Below are 15,585 nucleotides of genomic sequence, written 5' to 3' on the forward strand. Positions count from 1 at the left end.
ACCCCCACCTGCACAGGCCTGGGTCCTGGGTCCCGGTACTCTTCCTGCTCTCTCCCCGGGACCTGAGGTGGGGACCCTGGCCAGGGGCCGTGAGAACAGGAGGTGGGTGAGCTCTGGGCCCCACGCTGTGGCGACTGGGGGCGGAGGCTCCTCCCTCACGGGGGACTTAGTCTCAGGTGGCCTCAGTGGTGCAAGTTCAGTGCCTGTGACAGAAACCTCACCCCCCCTACCCCCCCCCCCCCCCCCGGCTGTATTGATTCGGATGCTGCCCTTACGGCAGAATTTGTAGGAAACAGTTTTCAGGCCACAGGGGACCTGTTTGTACAACGGGAAGCTTGTGTTTATTTGACGTATTGCAAAGTGTTTTCATGGTGATCAGTGCTTGATGTACACCGTTCCTGGCCTGTGTCGGAGGTCTGACAGGGCAGAGAGGGCAGCTGGGAGAGCACAGGCATGGCCGGTGACCAGGGCCCCAAGGGCGGGCACAAGCTGGGCTCAGGGGCTGGCCCGCAGCACGAGGCGCCCTTCCTGGGGCTGCCGGGTGCCCGGACACGTGCACGCCCCATGGTGTTGGCACTCAGCTGCCCTCCTGCACGCGACCTCAGAGGCCCCCCAGGAGGAGTGCCCCCCCCCCCGGCTCAGAGCACCCTGCAGTCGGGGCCTTTATGTGCATCCTCGACTGCGTCCCCCTCCCCCGTGTGTCATTTGTGAGCTGGGGGGTTCCTCTCTGGGCCCCCTTCACCAGCCTTGTCCTGGGCACTGCAGGGACGTAGCCCTGGACTCTGTGACTTCCTCCTCACCCCCCGAGGGTGTGGGCTGTCCTGGGCGGGCTCCTGGCGGGAGTGAGGGTTGCTTGTAGGTGGGCCAGAGGTCGCACCTGCCTGTCCAAGGTCCCCGAGCCCCCTGACCAAAGCTCACGCTCACCCCGGCCTCCCCACACCAGGTGACCCCGGATGATAGCCGCGGAGAGAGAGAAGTTACGGGGGGTCCTGTCCAGTCCTCCTGTCTGCAGCTCACCTGCAGGTAAGGAGACTCCTGCAAGCTGGTCGGACCATTCACACACGCACACGGCTCTCGGGTCTGAACCAGGAGGCGCCTGCGGCTCTCCCGTTCACACACGCACACGCCTCTCGGGTCTGAACCAGGAGGAGCCCGCGGCTCTCCCGTTCACACACGCACACGGCTCTCGGGTCTGAACCAGGAGGAGCCCGCGGCTCTCCCGTTCACACACGCACACGCCTCTCGGGTCTGAACCAGGAGGAGCCCGCGGCTCTCCCGTTCACACACGCACACGGCTCTCGGGTCTGAACCAGGAGGCGCCTGCGGCTCTCCCGTTCACACACGCACACGCCTCTCGGGTCTGAACCAGGAGGAGCCCGCGGCTCTCCTGTTCACACACGCACACACGCACACGTCTCGGGTCTGAACCAGGAGGCGCCCGCGGCTCTCCCGTTCACACACGCACACGCCTCTCGGGTCTGAACCAGGAGCCCGCGGCTCTCCCGTTCACACACGCACACGCCTCTCGGGTCTGAACCAGGAGGAGCCCGCGGCTCTCCCGTTCACACACGCACACGCCTCTCGGGTCTGAACCAGGAGGAGCCCGCGGCTCTCCCGTTCACACACGCACACGGCTCTCGGGTCTGAACCAGGAGGAGCCCGCGGCTCTCCCGTTCACACATGCACACGCCTCTCGGGTCTGAACCAGGAGGAGCCCGCGGCTCGCCCGTTCCGTTAGCCGGCAGCCTGTCTCCCGACTGGGCACCATGGACAAGCGGCGGGCCCAGGGACCCGTCACCACGGATGGGGCAGAGCCCTGAGGCCGCAGCCCGGAGGGAGGCTGAGGGGCCACAGGGTCAGCGGGCGCTGTCCACTGTGTGGGGGTGGGAAGTCGCACGTCTGCTCCGGCTAACAGACCAGCCACACGCAGACATCTCTTCATCACGACACCAGGTTTATTGGGGGGGGGGGGGGAGCGAGTCTTCCTACGGTCGGCGGCATGCAACGCACAGGTCATCCCGGGACACGGCGACCCTGGAGTGGCGGCTACTGCGTGGTAAGGCTTCTTCAAGTCACAGTGTATTCTTCGGGCCGGGCCAGAGAGAGACTTCCAGGCCAGGTGACGTCAGGTGACCGTGATCTCTAAGGGACAGAACTAGACGGGGCGCTCTAATACTGCTTGCGGCTGTGGCTCCCCGGGTCTAGGTGCCCGGTGGGCTCCGTCCTGGGGGAAGCGTGTGTGTGTGGACAGGCTGTGCCCAGAGGGCTGGTGCCCGGCCACCGTCCTTGTCCTTGGGAGGAGCGTGCCCAGGTAGGTGCGGAGACCAGGGGACAGGTGGCAGGTGTAGTCGAGTGGCTCGTCGGAAGTCAGACCAGACGCGTTGGTAGACAGTTCTGGGACTTTGACGTAGTGGCCGTCATCCTTTATTTGACGCTGAACGGCCCCTGTTCCCAAGTTCAGCCTCAAAGCTATCCTGAGGGCCGGTGACCCATGGGCAGGGCAAGGCAGTGGCACCATCAGCCCCCGGGGGCCACCAGGGCCCCCTGATGCCCTCGCTGTGCGGCTTCAGGACAGACAGACACCACGCCGCTCAGGGACGCACACACCTTGTCGGCCTCGATGAGAACACGGGTTGGAACACGTGACTGTCCTCAGTGAGAACACGGGTCGGAACACGTGACTGTCCTACAAACACAGGCTCCTGCGAGCCTCCTTGGACAGATGCACCCCTTTTCGTCAGAAAGAAGAAGTGGGTGGGGAGGCTGCCCTCCTGGGGAGCCGGGTCCTGGGCTGCGGCTGAGGGCAGGTCTGGCCCCGGCTCTGCGGAGCGCCTAGATGTACAGCGGTGTCTCCTGGCCCGTGAGCAGCCTGAACATGGCGGCTGGCATGGTCTTCATGTGGATCTGCAGGCGAGAGGGGGGCTGAGGAGCTCCCTCCCGGCCCCCTGCGGCCCCCCGGGTAAAGGACGAGGGCCCCCGTGGCCGTCCCCGAGGATGGCTTTGCAGACAGTGTCCCCGGGCCCCGCCCAAGGCTCGAGCTGTTTCACCTCAAGTGCTGGGTCTCCCTCAGCCCGAGCTGCCACCAGGCGGTGACCCTCCTGCTGCGTGGCCGGGCCCAACGGTCTCACCTCTCCCACCGAGTTGGACAGAGCCTGCACAATCTTCTCGTGAGCCATGGCCACCACGCTCTGCCCGTTGATCTCGATGATGCGGTGGCCGACGCGCACGCCGCCACGCTCGGCGATGCCGCCCCGCATGAGGCTGCAGATCTAAGCAGAGGGGCCAGTCAGCGCGCCGGCCCGCCACCTGGGAGGCACGCACGCACGCACACCTGTCCCCAGCAAGGGGACGGGCTCACATTCCGACAGATGCTACCTGCAGCTACTCTCTCTCTCGAGGGTTTCACGGCTCTTAGGGGTCCTCATGCTCGTAGGCAGGGAACCCCAACGAGAGTCAGGGGGCGAGAAGCTGGTCAGCACCCCCAGAGGTCAGGGGGCCTGCGGGGGACTCCGCTGTGGGCGGTGGCACAGCAGACCCTGCAATGATGGGATGCCTGTCTCGGTCAGTCTCACCCACCCTCCGCTGGCATGTGGCTCTGACTTCACGGGGTGCCGTTCTCGGGGAAGCAGATATTCCCCACTGGAGACCTCACCCCTTGCAGGGATGTGCAGGGAGGGGGAGGAGGGGCTGTTTAGAAAGAGCGCTGAGGGGTTCCCCGGGGCCTGTGCTGGGGGGGTGACAACGCTGAGATGGGGCAGGCACGTGGGCACAACTAACTCCGCTGTCGGCAAACTCTTCCAGGGACCCTGGGGACCCGCTGCATCGCACGCTGTCATCACTGGGCGCGGTGGACCCAGTGAGCGGGAGGCCGGCCGGCGGGCACACACACTCCTGTGGCGCGGACACTGGCACCCTGGGCCCTGCGTGCAAACACGCCGGCCTCGTCCACGCCCCGGACCAGCGGCTCCTCCTCCCTGTGAGACACCGACAGGCAGTGCCACTTTGCCCTCGGACACCAGGTGGTGCGGCCTTCACTTCCTGAAACCCAGACGGACTTGTAGCCGTGACAGAGGCGCCCTCTGCCCACGTGCACGGCAGCCGAGCCAGCGGCTGGGAGGTAAAAGGTTCTGGGCGCCTTTGCCGCAGACGTGTTTGCTGTAGCAGCGTGTGCGCCCACCCGAGGGACAGGAAGGGGCCTGAGCCAAGTCCACACCTCCCCCAGTATCCACACTGCACGCCAACAGCAGTAGGGCCATTCTGGTGCCTTCCAGAAGATTTCCCAGGAACCTGGGCTCCCACGGGCACGATGCAGGCCAGAGAGAACACTCGGACGCTAGGCTGGAGGACTCTGGCCTGAGAAGCAGGCACCAATTCCGGGGCCAACCAGCACTCACTCGAGCCTCACATCACCTCCTCCTGGAAGCCCTCCCACCTGCTCAACAGATGAACAAGTGGATGTCTGCTGGCTGAACACACGCTGCAGTGGCTACAGGGGTCCTGCGTCCCCTCTGGAGCAGGTACTCGCCGAGGGCAGAGCTGGAGGGCCCGTCTCCCTTCCTGACCTGTGTACCCAGCCCGTGTGGAGGCGGCGAAGGATAGAGAACGTGGACTCACGATGCCGTTCTGCACGCTGAAGCCCAGCTGGTACTTGAGGTCCGGCCGCTTGATGAGGACGGTGGTGACCGGGGGACAGCTGACGATGTTGAGCTTCACCTGCGTCTGGTTCTTCAGACCCTGGAGGACACAGGGGAGGGGTCACAGGTGACACAGTGGAGGAGGACACCCCTGGCTGGGGAAGGCAGCCTCAGTGCCCCCCCCGTGAGGGCTGAGACACCCCCACCCTGACTATGTGCTGGGTGTCCCAGGTGGCAGTGCCCTTTGACCCAGGCTCAGGGGCACCTGGGTAATGCAGGAGGTGCACAGCTGGTTTGGGGGGACAGGGGGCCCCAGAGAGAACACAATGTCACCAGGCACCTCGGGCCAAGGTCCTGGGGTCAGTGCCCGTGTGTCAGCGTGGCTACAGCTTCCGCTCCCTCCTGGGGTGGGGTGCTTGGTGACCCCACACACACACACACAACCCTGTCACAGCCTGGTGACAAGTGTCCACGCCTCTGGCCGCACTGACAGAGGCCTGTCCCACATCTGTCTGTCCACCTGCGAGGTCACCCATCAGGGGACCAGTGCGAGGGGTCAGGCTGATGAGAAGGCAGATGCGGCCTCCAAGACCCCGTGCGGTAGAGACAGCACAGCAGGAGGCTCTGACAGCCCTGCGGCCCAGCTGTGAGGCCCCGTCCTGCCTGGCTCTCCGGAGGTCACAGCACAAACCCGTGGAGTGGCCTCTTGCTTAGACCTGCCTCCCAGTTTGCCCAGGACGTGGGACACAGTGCTGACCCGGCAAAGTCCTGGGCAAGCCGGGGGGCCGTTCCCCCGACACCCACAGGTGCTCAGCCCGGGCCTGCAGTCAGCGTGGGGTCAGTACTGGGCTGAGGGAAACCAATCACACCTCCCACCGTCTTGAACTTGGCCTGGCACGGTCTCGGGTGGCTCTCTGGACCCGAAGCCTTGAGGCGGGGGGTGGGGAAGGTGGGAGGCTGGGGGGCCTACCTTGATGATGCCCTGGCAGGTGGCGAGGGGCAGCCCCACCAGGCTGGTGCCGTTGATGGACATGATCTGGTCTCCGATGCTCAGCTTTCCCGAGCGGGCCGCGGGGCCTCCGTTCATCATGTTGGCCAGGATGACGGTGGGCAGGATGGAGCCCCAGCCGGACTCCACCACCACCACGCCCAGCATCTCCCCCTTGTGCTTCTCTAGCTGCAGCTGCCAGAAAACCGAGCTGGGTCAGCGGGTACCCCCCCCCACGCCCCCTGGGGGACAGCAGACTGTCCCCTCCCCGCACAGCTAAGGCTCCCCCAGCCCCCAGGACTCACACCCTGAGTCCTTCCTCTTGTCTCTCTGCCTCAAAGGTCTGGTTTTGAGAGCTGCCTGTTAGTGACAACACACAGGACCACTCCACTCACTCAACAGCATTGGGGGCGTCGTCCCCCACCCTCCGGCATCAGCTTCCCACCCCCCCGGGCGGAGCACCCAGCTCCCTTCTTAGGAGACACAGCCTCCCTGCTCCACCTCCTTCCACACCCAAGTGTCGGAGCCTGCTGTGGGGGTGAGGCTGCCGGGCCGACACAGGCCCCCCAGCCCTCTGTCCAGGGGGGAGGACCCCGAGGCTGACACAGGCCCCCTCTGTCCAGGAGTGGGGGGGCCCCGAGGCTGCTGGGCCGACACAGGCCCCCCAGCCCTCTGTCCAGGGGGGAGGACCCCGAGGCTGACACAGGCCCCCTCTGTCCAGGAGTGGGGGGGTCCCGAGGCTGCTGGGCTGACACAGGCCCCCCAGCCCTCTGTCTGGGAGTGGGGGGGCCCCCGAGGCTGCTGGGGTGACACAGGCCCCCCCCCAGCCCTCTGTCTGGGAGTGGGGGGCCCCCGAGGCTGCTGGGGTGACACAGGCCCCCCCCCAGCCCTCTGTCTGGGAGTGGGGGGGGTCCCGAGGCTGCTGGGGTGACACAGGCCCCCCCCCCAGCCCTCTGTCTGGGAGTGGGGGGGTCCCGAGGCTGCTGGGGTGACACAGGCCCCCCCCCAGCCCTCTGGGAGTGGGGGGGCCCCCCCCAGCCCTCTGTCTGGGAGTGGGGGGTCCCGAGGCTGCTGGGGTGACACAGGCCCCCCAGCCCTCTGTCCAGGAGTGGGGGGACCCCGAGGCTGCTGGGCCGACACAGGCCCCCCAGCCCTCTGTCCAGGGGGGAGGACCCCGAGGCTGACACAGGCCCCCCCCCAGCCCTCTGTCTGGGAGTGGGGGGGTCCCGAGGCTGCTGGGCTGACACAGGCCCCCCAGCCCTCTGTCTAGGAGTGGGGGGGTCCCGAGGCTGCTGGGCTGACACAGGCCCCCCAGCCCTCTGTCTAGGAGTGGGGGGGTCCCGAGGCTGCTGGGCTGACACAGGCCCCCTAGCCCTCTGTCTGGGAGTGGGGATGGGGACTGCTGGGGTGACACAGGCCCCCTCTGTCCAGCAGGGGGGGGCCCCGAGGCTGCCGGCTCACCTCCTTGCAGTTCTCCGAGTTGGAGAAGTGGACGAGGTCGTCGTTGTACATCTCCTGGGTGCTGATGATGTCGCTGTACTCCTTCTGGCTGAGGTCCTCGGGGTTGATGCCATTGGCCCGCAGGAACTCCTGGTAGGCCACGCTGAAGGCCTGGCCGATGGACTGGGCGATCAGCTGGGCCTGGAGGGGGGCAGCCCTTAGAGACCAAAGCGGCCGAGGGCCCCCTGCTGCCGTCCTGCAGGACCCGGTCCTCGGGGCCCCGACGCTCCAGCACAACACAGTGTCAACCGTGCAGGACTAATAAATATTTCCTAGACACCGAGTGCCGTTGCCTTCACTGGCGACCGGACTGTGTTGCTTCCCACCCGCCTTCGTCCACGGGCAGCTGGCTGAGCTCTCGGGGGCGGGGGACACTGTCATCCCCCCACAGTCTGTTGTCTTGGGCAACAGAGCCCAGGGCCAGCGGGGGAGGAGGTGTGTGTCCACTGCACTGCTGGGGAGGGGTGGCCAGGCCAGGCTGAGGCCGGTGACAGCCCTGAGCCCAGACCCCACGGGCAAGCCCAGCAGACCACGTCTGTCTGTCTCAACAGAACCACCTCTGTGGGCGGAGGATGGCGGGGGGAGAGCTAGGACCCGAGTCCCTGGGAAGTGTGTGTGTGTGGGGGGGGGGCAGAGGCCACCCTGGCTCCCGCTGCCATGGGGGGGGGGGGGCTCTGCGTGGCGGGAAGGACCTGAAGATGGGAGAGGACACAGATCCGGCCTGAGTCCCTGTGCGATGTCACGGCTCCCACCAGGGCGTGCAGGCTGGCGCTCCTCAGAGGGGGCTACGCTGCACGGACCGGCCTCCCAAACAAGACTGACCCTTCACACGAAGGGTCTTCACCCGGCCACAGAAGCCTGGCTCCCTCCCACACCCAGCGTCTGGGCACCTGCTGCCCTGTGGTCAGCTGGAGGCACAGTCCCCAGGGGCCACCAGGTGGCACCACCAGCCTGGACACAGGAGAGCACTGGGAGGGGGCAGAGGCTGGGCATCAGGCCCTGGGGAGACGGGGAGGGGGCAGCGGGGAGGCCAGGACCTGCCCCACCCCACAGGGCTCCAGGGTGGGCAGCTGCCCCCGGGTCCATCGGGCCCTGACGCAGTGCTGGCGGGGAAAGGGACCTGGGGGCACTCTCCCTTCTACCCTGGGGGACAGCTGGTGGGGGCTGCCTGCTGTCCTCGGACTCTGCCCTGGGGTCCGCCAGGACCCCCAGTCCACCCTGTGGGGGCTCCTGGGCACAGTGAGGCCGCCCACACCTGCACGTGCTGAGGGCTCCGGGCCCCTCCCCCCTGGGCTGGGGCACTCAGGACCCTGTAAGCAAGGGGCTTCCCATGCCCTCGCTCACAACCAGGGCCCGGGCGTCCACTGAATTGAGGCCACGAGCCTAGCCCAGGCATGTGGGGTGTACGCGGGGCCCCTGCGATGGCCCGGGCACGTGGGGTGTACGCGGGGCCCCTGCGATGGCCCGGGCAGGTGGGGTGTACGTGGGGCCCCTGCGATGGCCCGGGCAGGTGGGGTGTACATGGGGTCCTCGGTGGGGCCCCTGCAGCTCCTTTGCCCCAGCACATGCATCTCTGCAACTCATCTGCTTGGCCCAGAGGGGAAACTGAGGCTCCAAGAGCAACACTGCTGTCCTGCATGCCACCAGGTGTTCCCGCTCGGCTCACATCGGACCCTCCAGCCCTGTATTCACCCCAGCCACCTGCCTTGATGGAGCCCCATTGGGGTCCTGCACCCTGGGCAACCGCTCGGGGCCCCTCACACCCCCCGGGGTTCCTTCTCACTCCTTCAAGGACACGGATGGATGGACATACACTGTGTCTGCCTCTTCTCCCGCTGACCTGACTCCACTGGGGCCCAGCAGCTCTGACTGACCCCTCTGGCCCAGTCTCTGAGACCCCCTCAAGCCCAGTCACCCAGAAGTGTCCAGCAGGTGTTCATGGGCCTGTGCACAGGGGACGGGTGCATGGACCCATGGGCCTACATCCACATCTCTTCTAGAAACGGGCCGTGGTGCCAGAGCACTTCGAGTGACTTCGACCCAAAACAAGGGACTGCTGCCTCCACCCACCCCGCCCTTGACCATGAAGCTGTCGGGCCCTCTGTGCGGCTCCTGCCCCCTGGCTCCAATCCCCGTGGCTCCTACCCCGTGGCTCCTGCCCCGTGGCTCCGATCCCCGTAGTTCCATCCCTGTGGCTCCTGCCCCGTGGCTCCAATCCCTGTGGCTCCATCCCTGTGGCTCCTGCCCCATGGCTCCATCCCCGTGGCTCCTGCCCCGTGGCTCCAATCCCTGTGGCTACTGCCCCGTGGCTCCAATCCCTGTGGCTCCATCCCTGTGGCTCCTGCCCCCTGGCTCCATCCCCGTGGCTCCATCCCTGTGGCTCCTGCCCCGTGGTTCCAATCCCTGTGGCTCCAATCCCTGTGGCTCCTGCCCCGTGGCTCCAATCCCCGTGGCCCCAGGTCCCCGAGGAACCCTCCAGGCCATGTGAACAGAGCTCACCCAGCAGAACAGCTGGAGACTTCTCTGGCCCCTCCTGCTGTCCTTCACCGAGTCTCCCACAGGGGCAGCTAGGAGACCCCGTCTCTGCCGTGGCCACCTCTCCTGGCCCCTCCCCCCTCCCTCTGCCAGGCTCTGAAAAGTGCCCCCAGCCCGTTGGAGGAAGCAACCCATGGCTTCCTGGTCCCTTCATAAGTCCACCGTTGCTTCAGCCTCAGACTGGGTCACCACGCCTGAGGTGGTGCCACCAGAGGAGGCGGGCCAGGCTCAGTGCACACGTGACGATGCGCGTCCTGACCACGTCAGCCGGAACCCCTTAACGCCAAGGGGAACAAGGCCCGTTGAGTGACTTTGACAATCGAGACAGTGCCCAGGACAGTGGCTGCCGGTTCAGTGCAGAAACGGCTCAAAGGACTGACATCGTAACGGGACACGCCCGTCACGTCACTAGCTGTGCCCTCAGAGCGTCTGAGATGCGGCGGGTTCCACTGGCAGCGTCAGGGATGGCGTTCCCGGAGCCCAGGGTCCCGGGCCCTGCGGGGTCGGAGCCTGGGACCGGCCTCACATCAGCACCGTCACTTACGTCCTCGGACTCAAAGACGTGGCAGACCATCTTGTACTGCTTCTTCCCCTCCGGGGCGCCCGGGGTGGTCTCAATGCAGTCCTGGGAGGCTGCCCGGGGCATGCGCCGCCGCGCCATCAGCACCACGATGCTCCCGATGTCTGCGATGTAGGAGATGGTGCGCAGGGCGTGGTCCATCATGGTCTCCTGTCCGGGAGGCGTGGGGGGGTCCAGGTTATTAGCCAGCACTGCGGGGAGCATGGCACCGGAGGACACGCAGGGGTCACGTGGTTTCTCAGCCTTGACACGGCCAACTCTTAGGGCCAGGCCACCCTTCCCGGTGGGAGTCTGTCCTGCACCCCGTGAGGCGTGGAGTGGCGTCCCTGGCCTCCGACCCGCAGAAGCCAGCGACACCCACCACCATCCCAGGTTGTGACAGCAGAAAATATCTGGTGCCCTTGCTAAGTGTCTGCTGGGGGATGACACCATGCCAGGTAGATGTGGCTGCCGCATTGGTTAACACAAGGCTTCAGGGCGGTGGTTCACGGTCAAGGCCACTCTGCCTTCATTCTGCCCCACAGCTTCCAAAGTGACCCTGCTGGTCAGAGGCCACGTGGGGCTCTGGACAAGGATCCCCACCCCAAGTGTGCGCCTGGCCCAGACCTCCTGCCGAACAGAGGAGGGGAGTGCACAGGCCCACGTGGGCCACGCTGAGTCCTCCAGGGAGCCCCACTGGCTACACCTCGCCCTGCAGTCCCTGCGTGGGACGTGGGATGGGGATGAGGGATGGGGGATGTGGGATGGGGATGTGGGATGGGGATGTGGGACGGGGGACATGGGATGAGGGGGACGGGGGATGGGAGACGGGGGACAGGGGACGTGGGACAGGGACGAGGGGGACGTGGGACGGGAGACGGGGGACGTGGGACGGGGACGTGGGACATGGGACGAGGGACATGGGACGAGGGGGACGTGGGACAGGAGACGGGGGACGTGGGACAGGAGACGGGGGACGGGGGATGTGGGACGAGGGGGACGTGGGACCTGGGACGAGGGGGACGTGGGACCTGGGACGAGGGGGACGTGGGACGTGGGATGAGGGGGACGAGAAATGGGGGATGTGGGACGTGGGACGTGGGACGTGGGACGGGGTGGGACGAGGGGGACGTGGGACGAGGGGGATGTGGGACGTGGGATGAGGGGGACGAGGGGGACGTGGGATGAGGGGGACGTGGGACATGGGACGGGGACGGGGGACGAGGGGGACGTGGGAAGGGGATGTGGGATGGGGGACGTGGGACGAGGGGGACGTGGGATGGGAGATGGGGGACGTGGGATGGGAGATGGGGGACGTGGGATGGGGGACGAGGGGGACGTGGGATGTGGAACGAGGGGGACGTGGGATGGGGGATGTGGGACATGGTGGGACATGGGACATGGGACGAGAGGGACGGGGGACAGGGTGGGACGAGGGGGACGTGGGGCGGGGGACGTGGGATGTGGGACGGGGGACATGGGAGGGGGACGTGGGACGGGAGACGGGGGACATGGGACGTGGGACAGGAGATGGGGGAGGTGGGACGAGGGGGACGTGGGACGAGGGGGACGGGAGACGGACTTGGGATGGGAGACGTGGGACGTGGGATGGGAGATGTGGGACGTGGGATGGGGACATGGGATGGGAGACAGGGACGTGGGACGAGGGGGACGTGGGGTGGGGGACGTGGGATGAGGGGGACGTGGGATGGGGACGTGGGACGAGGGGGACGTGGGATGGGGGACGTGGGATGGGGGACGTGGGACGAGGGGGACGTGGGATGGGGGACGTGGGACGAGGGGGACGGGGGACGTGGGACGTGGGATGGGTGGGGTTTGTCACAGGAACCTCTGTGCTCACCTGCGTGTCCGCATTCAACACCTTGATCCTCTGGGTGGAGATGAAGAGGTCCACCTCGGTCAGCGTCTGGGCATCGCCCTCGGAGCTCTGAGGAATGACAGGTGGGCAAGGTGACTAGTCAGAGCCTGGCCGCGTCACCAGTGGCCCCAAAGGGACAGTCGGCTCTGGGGCCGCAGCCGTCAGCCGCTGAGGCAGGCGCCTTCGAGGGCGGTCTGCAGCTGAGTGAGTGCTGACCGCAGAGGCAGGAGGGGAGGAAGGAGACGGCTTCCGGGAGGCCGGGCACGGAGGGAGGCTCGGCGTGCGCACGTGGCCCCGGAGGCTCTGCCTCAGCGTCCTGGAAGCCGCCTCTCTGCCCGCTGACCCGATCCTGCGACCAGGCAGATACTGGGTCCCTGGGCTCCAGCTCCCGGGTCTGGGATCCTGAGTGTCCCCAGGAAACAGGGAGCGACATTTCCAAAGAAGTCGGATTAAAACGTCAGCGTTTTCTTCTGGTGGAAACAGTCACGGTCACGTCTACGCTCCTGCCACCCCTGTGGGCTTGGGCCTGGACTTCCAAAACCCCTCAGGGAGGCAGGACCCCCCTGGACCGTGTGCTGCCCTCGGATGGCCACCAGTGGTGTGCGCGTGGGATGGTCTGGAGGCCGAGTAGCCTGCTCAGGGTCTGCCCCAAACCAGGACAGCCTTCTGCTGGCCGGCAGACTTGGGGGACTCCTCATGACCACCATGCGGTGTGGATGGTGCCTGACCTGGTAGATATCTCCTGCGGTCACTTGGGACCCACGGTGCTACACCTTTTGCTTCCAAAGAGCGCACGCTATGACTAATGCCTCCTAGGGAAGTTTGGGACCAAGAGTCCCTCCCACCCCCCGCCCCGCCCCGCCCCGCTGCCGACTCCTCCGGCATTCCAAGTCACAGGAGGCCCCAGGCAGCGGTGAGAAAACCAGATGGTTGCTGGGATTTCAAGGGACCAGTCGTTTGGGCGTGCAGCCTGCTGCAGGGCGATGCCGATTTTTTAAATGACCAGAAAGATAAGAGAATCCAGTTGGAAACAGTCTGCACCCGACTGGGGAGGAACGACTTCTCCCGTTTTTAGAAACTGGGTTAGACCACGAATCTGGACGCTTTGGAAGGACGTATGCTGGGGGCGTCACTCGAAACCTTCCTGCCGAGAAGCAGGTCAGGACAAGAGATGACACGGAAGTTGCGGGTGGACCGTGGTTTCTCGTTTTCGGGACAGTTTTGGAGGTGACGTGAGCTGTGCTCAAGGTGGGAGCCAGCGGAGGGAGCTGACCGCTGACCGCTGACCGGGAACAGGGAAGGTCACCCTGTCACACTCCCCGCGGGGACACGGGGAGCATGACCTGGATCCCACAGAGGGTCACCAGACCACAGGGTGGGCCTGTCTGCAGACGGAGCCCTGACCCCATGGTCCTCAGGGGACCTGGGAGCGGCTGGCTCTGCTGGGGACAACCCTCCCTCCCGGGCCTGAGACCCACAGAGCACCTGCCATCGTCATGTGTGTGGCTGGCTGTGGGCAGACCAGAAAGGGGCCTTGGCAGTGACTGTGAACCTCTCCCTGCCTGGAAGGTGCACGGGGGCAATGGCCTGTCCTGAGCCCCCTCTGCCTGCCCCCAGTCCCGAGGAGCAGCCTGCAGGCCACAGGGAGGGAAGTGTCACCCAGGGGAAAAGGACCCTGACAGGCCCTCTGAACACATCCCAGAAAACAGTGTTCTAGGCTGGTCGGAAGACACGACCTCTTGCTCTAGACGCTACAAGCCAAGTCGGAGCCTCCAACAGCAGGCGTTTGCTACTTTCCACGTCAGGGGAGGAGCTGGAATGTGCCCGGCGTTGACTAGATGACCAGGGTCCCCGAGGACTGAAGGTCAGCCCCATTCCCAAAGGCCTGTTCATGCTCCAGAGACTTTCCAATACAGCAGAGGTCGGGAACCGTTTCGGCTGAGAGAGCCATGAACGCCACGTATTTTAAAATGTGATTCCGTGAGAGCCATACAATGACCCGTGTACGTTATGCATTATCCAATAAAGAATTTGGTGTTGTCCCGGAGGACAGCTGTGATTGGCTCCAGCCACCCGCAACCGTGAACACAAGCGGTAGGAGATGCATGGATTGTAATACATGTTTATCTTTTTAACATTATGATTTTTACTAAAGATCTGTCTGCGAGCCAGATGCAGCCATCAGAAGAGCCACCCCTGGCTCGCGAGCCGCAGGTTCCCGACCCCTGCGAGAGGAAGCATCTCATGGGAGAGCCGAACTCCCTTGTCAGCTGATTGAGTAAATTAAACTTAATGAGTCTTTAAATATCAGAGCAACTTAATTAATTCACCACAGGAGGCCCAGGCACTGAACGTGCCGCATGGGCATTGTCAAACGCCCCATTTTCCGCGTCTCTGTAAAACAGTGACGCTGCAGCCTGAACCCTGCCTTGCGAGTCCGTCAGGCAGAGTTGCGGAGAGAGAGAAAAGGGCAGTGGTTAAAATCTTCTGTTGGTGGGCGGTTAAAAGAAAAAAGGAAAGGTGTCTGGTTTCATTCAGAAGTCCAGTCCTTCCCTACCTAATGCATCACCTGGGTCCCAGCGGGAACCCTTACCCCCCTCCCTGTCGCCTGCACAGGGCGAGTCCAAGCCCCACGGGACCCACGGTCCTACACACCGCTTTCTTCTTGATCTTGGCAGCTTTCTGCATCCTCTGAGCAGCGTGTAAGAGAAAAGAGAGCAGGAGGGCACCGTGGGGGGGGGAGAGAGGGAGGAAGGGGAGAGAGGGAGGGAGGGGGAGAGGGACGGAGGGGGAGGGAGGGAAGGAGGGGGGAGGGAGGGAGGGAGGGAGGGACGGCAGAGTTATTTCACTTCTGGGGTCAGACCTCATGCCCAGGGCACAGGGACGCAGTCACCACACCTCAGCGGGTCTCATGCTGAGAAGCCCGCACACCTTATCGCTCAAGTGCTGGACTTCCCTGGCAACCCCCGTGTCCACCAGGGCAAGGTGAGGAGGTGCCATCTGCCAGCCGGGCTCCAGGGTGGAGCCGCAGGGCCTGGGTGTCTGCTAACGGCTCGGGCGGGCAGGACTCTGTGGACCCGTTGCCTCTGTTTACAGAGGTCAGTGGATACGCTGAGGGCAGGGGAGAGGCTGACACGGTCTCACCGTGCAGAGCAGCCGAGTTCCTAGACCGCTGCCCCCCCCACACACAGACGCACACACACGCACACACACGCACGCTTGTGGCTCGGGCTGTGTCGTCCTGCCCAGACAAACCAGAGTCAAACCCCTGAGCCTGGAGCTGCGGGTGCGCCGAGGTTTCCTGGGGGCCGTGAACTGGAGCCAAGTGTAATGCGTTTCCCTTCTGCGAACAGCACCCCCAGTGGCACCAGAGATCCATAGACTGGGATGCAAACGCCATACGAATGTGTTTTACAACGGTGTGCTTCCAGACCATCGTCTTTAAGAGGTCCCATTTCTAGGGCCCTGGCCAGGTTGGCTCAGCGGTAGA

General features: G+C 65.2%; 2 protein-coding genes across 7 annotated transcripts in view; one reads left to right on the forward strand and one right to left on the reverse strand.

The window, feature by feature from the left end:
• Positions 1-4,405, forward strand: part of ENTREP2 (endosomal transmembrane epsin interactor 2) — a 103,012-nt gene extending 98,607 nt beyond the window's left edge. Inside the window, exons 11-12 of the mRNA XM_066238510.1 lie at positions 944-1,023; positions 3,802-4,405. The gene's annotated coding sequence lies outside the window, so the exon portion shown is untranslated. The remainder of the gene's footprint in view (positions 1-943; positions 1,024-3,801) is intronic.
• APBA2 (amyloid beta precursor protein binding family A member 2) overlaps positions 1,967-15,585 on the reverse strand; it is a 66,517-nt gene continuing 52,898 nt past the window's right edge. For 5 of the 6 annotated variants that reach the window (XM_066238505.1, XM_066238504.1, XM_066238506.1 and 2 more), the window contains 8 exons: positions 14,751-14,786; positions 12,078-12,164; positions 10,202-10,387; positions 7,084-7,263; positions 5,605-5,817; positions 4,615-4,734; positions 3,129-3,269; positions 1,967-2,904 (listed from right to left, as the gene is read on the reverse strand). In XM_066238505.1, coding sequence (XP_066094602.1) covers positions 2,833-2,904; positions 3,129-3,269; positions 4,615-4,734; positions 5,605-5,817; positions 7,084-7,263; positions 10,202-10,387; positions 12,078-12,164; positions 14,751-14,786 — 1,035 coding nt within the window. In that variant the 3' untranslated portion in view covers positions 1,967-2,832. The remainder of the gene's footprint in view (positions 2,905-3,128; positions 3,270-4,614; positions 4,735-5,604; positions 5,818-7,083; positions 7,264-10,201; positions 10,388-12,077; positions 12,165-14,750; positions 14,787-15,585) is intronic. The other variant, XM_066238508.1, reaches the window with a different exon arrangement.

This window comes from Saccopteryx bilineata, chromosome 7, assembly GCF_036850765.1.
Source record: "Saccopteryx bilineata isolate mSacBil1 chromosome 7, mSacBil1_pri_phased_curated, whole genome shotgun sequence".
Taxonomy (NCBI): Eukaryota; Metazoa; Chordata; class Mammalia; order Chiroptera; family Emballonuridae; genus Saccopteryx; species Saccopteryx bilineata.